Source organism: Squalius cephalus (genome assembly GCF_949319135.1).
Source record: "Squalius cephalus genome assembly, chromosome: 7".
In the NCBI taxonomy this organism is placed as follows: domain Eukaryota; kingdom Metazoa; phylum Chordata; class Actinopteri; order Cypriniformes; family Leuciscidae; genus Squalius; species Squalius cephalus.
Window position 1 is genome coordinate 47445606 of NC_137128.1, and position 2500 is coordinate 47448105.

Consider the following 2500-nt stretch of genomic DNA (forward strand, 5'->3'; position numbering starts at 1 on the left):
TGTTTGCTTCCTATCAGAAGTTCTGTGCGACCCTTTGAGTGATTTCAACGTGTGGTCGTCGACTCGACCCCTGAACAACAGCGCCAAGGGCCACAAGGCCAACGAGAGCGTCGTCATCGCAGCCACACGGGTGAGCAACACACACCAACAACACAACACACACCAACAACACACAACACACACCAACAACACACAACACACACCAACAACACCCACAACACACACCAACAACACCAACAACACACACCAACAACACATACCAACAACACACACCAACAACACACACCAACAACACACAACAACACACAACAACAACACGGTACAACACACACCAACAACACACAACACACACCAACAACACACAGCGACAACACACAACAACACACACCGAACACACCAACAACACACAACACACACACCGAACACACCAACACACACACCGAACACACCAACACACACACCGAACACATCAACACACACACACCCAACACACCAACACACACACACCGAACACACCAACACACACACACCGAATACACCAACACACACACACACACCGAACACACCAACAACACACAACACACACACCGAACACACAACAACAACACACACCGACAACACACACCGAACACACACCAACAACACACAACACACACACCGAACACACCAACAACACACAACAACAACACACACCAACAACACACACCGACAACACATCAACAACACACACCGAACACACACCACCAACACACAACACACACACCGAACACACCAACACACACACACACCGAACACACCAACACACACACCACATCAACACACACACACCGAACACACCAACACACACACCGAACACACCAACACACACACACCGAATACACCAACACACACCGAACACACCAACACACACACACACCGAACACACCAACAACACACACCGAACACACCAAACACACACCGAACGCACACACCAAACACACACCGAACGCACACACAACACACACAGAACACACACACACCGAACAGACCAACAACACATCATCAGCAGAATCTGTTCTGTCTAATCTGGGCGACTGAACATTTGTGGCCATTTTCCATAATTTGGTGTTTCCTTCAGGAAGTAGAGGCACTTCAAGAGAGTCCACACACACTCCACACACACTCCACACACAAACGAAAGCAAACGTTTCAGTCATGTGACCAGTCATAGATAATAAATCATCCAGACACAGTGTGGGACATGTGATCTCGCTGCGTTGATGACTCTTGTCTGTGGTGAGTGTGTGTGGACTCCTGAAGTGCCTCTGCTCGGAGGTCTCTGCTGCGCACCTGAGCTGGACTCGCTGTAAGGCGTGGTCAGTGCCGAACTGTCCTTCAGGAAATGGGAATGAAAGTTGTTGTGTCTCAGCTTGACGGCAGGTCGTTCTTCTGGGACGAGGCTCCAGCGGCCGAAGGAACCGTGTCTGGGATCGTCACCCTATTGGCTGCCGTTCATGCGCTTCACCCTGTCACTCAACAGGCTCCGCCCCCTCGCAATATATTCTTCACCTTCTTCCAAGGGGTCAGTGTTTCGTTATGCTCTGGTTTACACGCTTGACTCATTTGATCAGCCTGCGTATAATTCAGGGTTCGCACAAGGTGCTTTAAGTGCTTGAATTTGACGTTTTGAATTTTAAAGGTGCAGTGTGTAAGTTTCAGCGCATCTAGTGGTGAGTTTGTGAACTGCACCCAACAGAAGTTACGCTGGCCAACAGGAAGTGATGTCGTCGTCTGAGACAGCAGAGAGTAGCCAGTTAAACAATGAGGTTTCTTTACAAAGATCAATTAAGAAATGAGGTTTACTTGATTATTCAGTAAAACGATGTTATTGCGAATATTATTGTCACTTGTTCATCAGTGTGTCAGTGTTTTATTCGCTGACTTTACTGAAGCTTCTTTACACGAAGAACAACATAGTGACGAAACGCGTTTGTCCGTTCAGGGCCACCGTAGAAACATGTGGATGTAAGCGGACCCGCGGTGTGTGTAGAGAGAAACGCCTCATTCTAAGCTAATAAACACACAACGCTTCATTAAGGTCTTTATACACCACTGAAAACAGATATGATTATAATAATGCATTTCTGCCAACAGATCCTCCTGAATATTACACACTGCACCTTTAAGTCCAGAAAAACCCTTGAAAACAGACATTTTTATGAAGAAGTTCTTGAAAAGTGCTTGAATTATTGAGACAATATGAGTTTGAATAAGGAAAGCGATATCTTTGTCATAGTGTCCTTTCAATGGCAATTGCTTGTGATGCGCTTTATTTGTACCATTTTGTTTTATTAGTTTATTTTTTATTTATCTATTTACCTTTTTTAGAATTTTAAAGATAATAAAGAAAGAATTGGTTTGATAAATGAGATCTCTGAGGCTACGTTCACACTGCAGGCTGAAACGACCCAATTCCGATTTTTTTGCCCCTATGCGACCTGTATCTGATCTTTTCATGACA

At 45.6% G+C, this 2500-nt stretch overlaps 1 protein-coding gene across 2 annotated transcripts in view; it reads left to right on the forward strand.

The window, feature by feature from the left end:
• Positions 1-2500, forward strand: part of ncstn (nicastrin) — a 19829-nt gene that overhangs the window by 6613 nt on the left and 10716 nt on the right. For both annotated transcript variants that reach the window (XM_079876978.1, XM_079876979.1), the window contains exons 7-8: positions 18-130; positions 1409-1561. In XM_079876978.1, coding sequence (XP_079733104.1) covers positions 18-130; positions 1409-1561 — 266 coding nt within the window. The remainder of the gene's footprint in view (positions 1-17; positions 131-1408; positions 1562-2500) is intronic.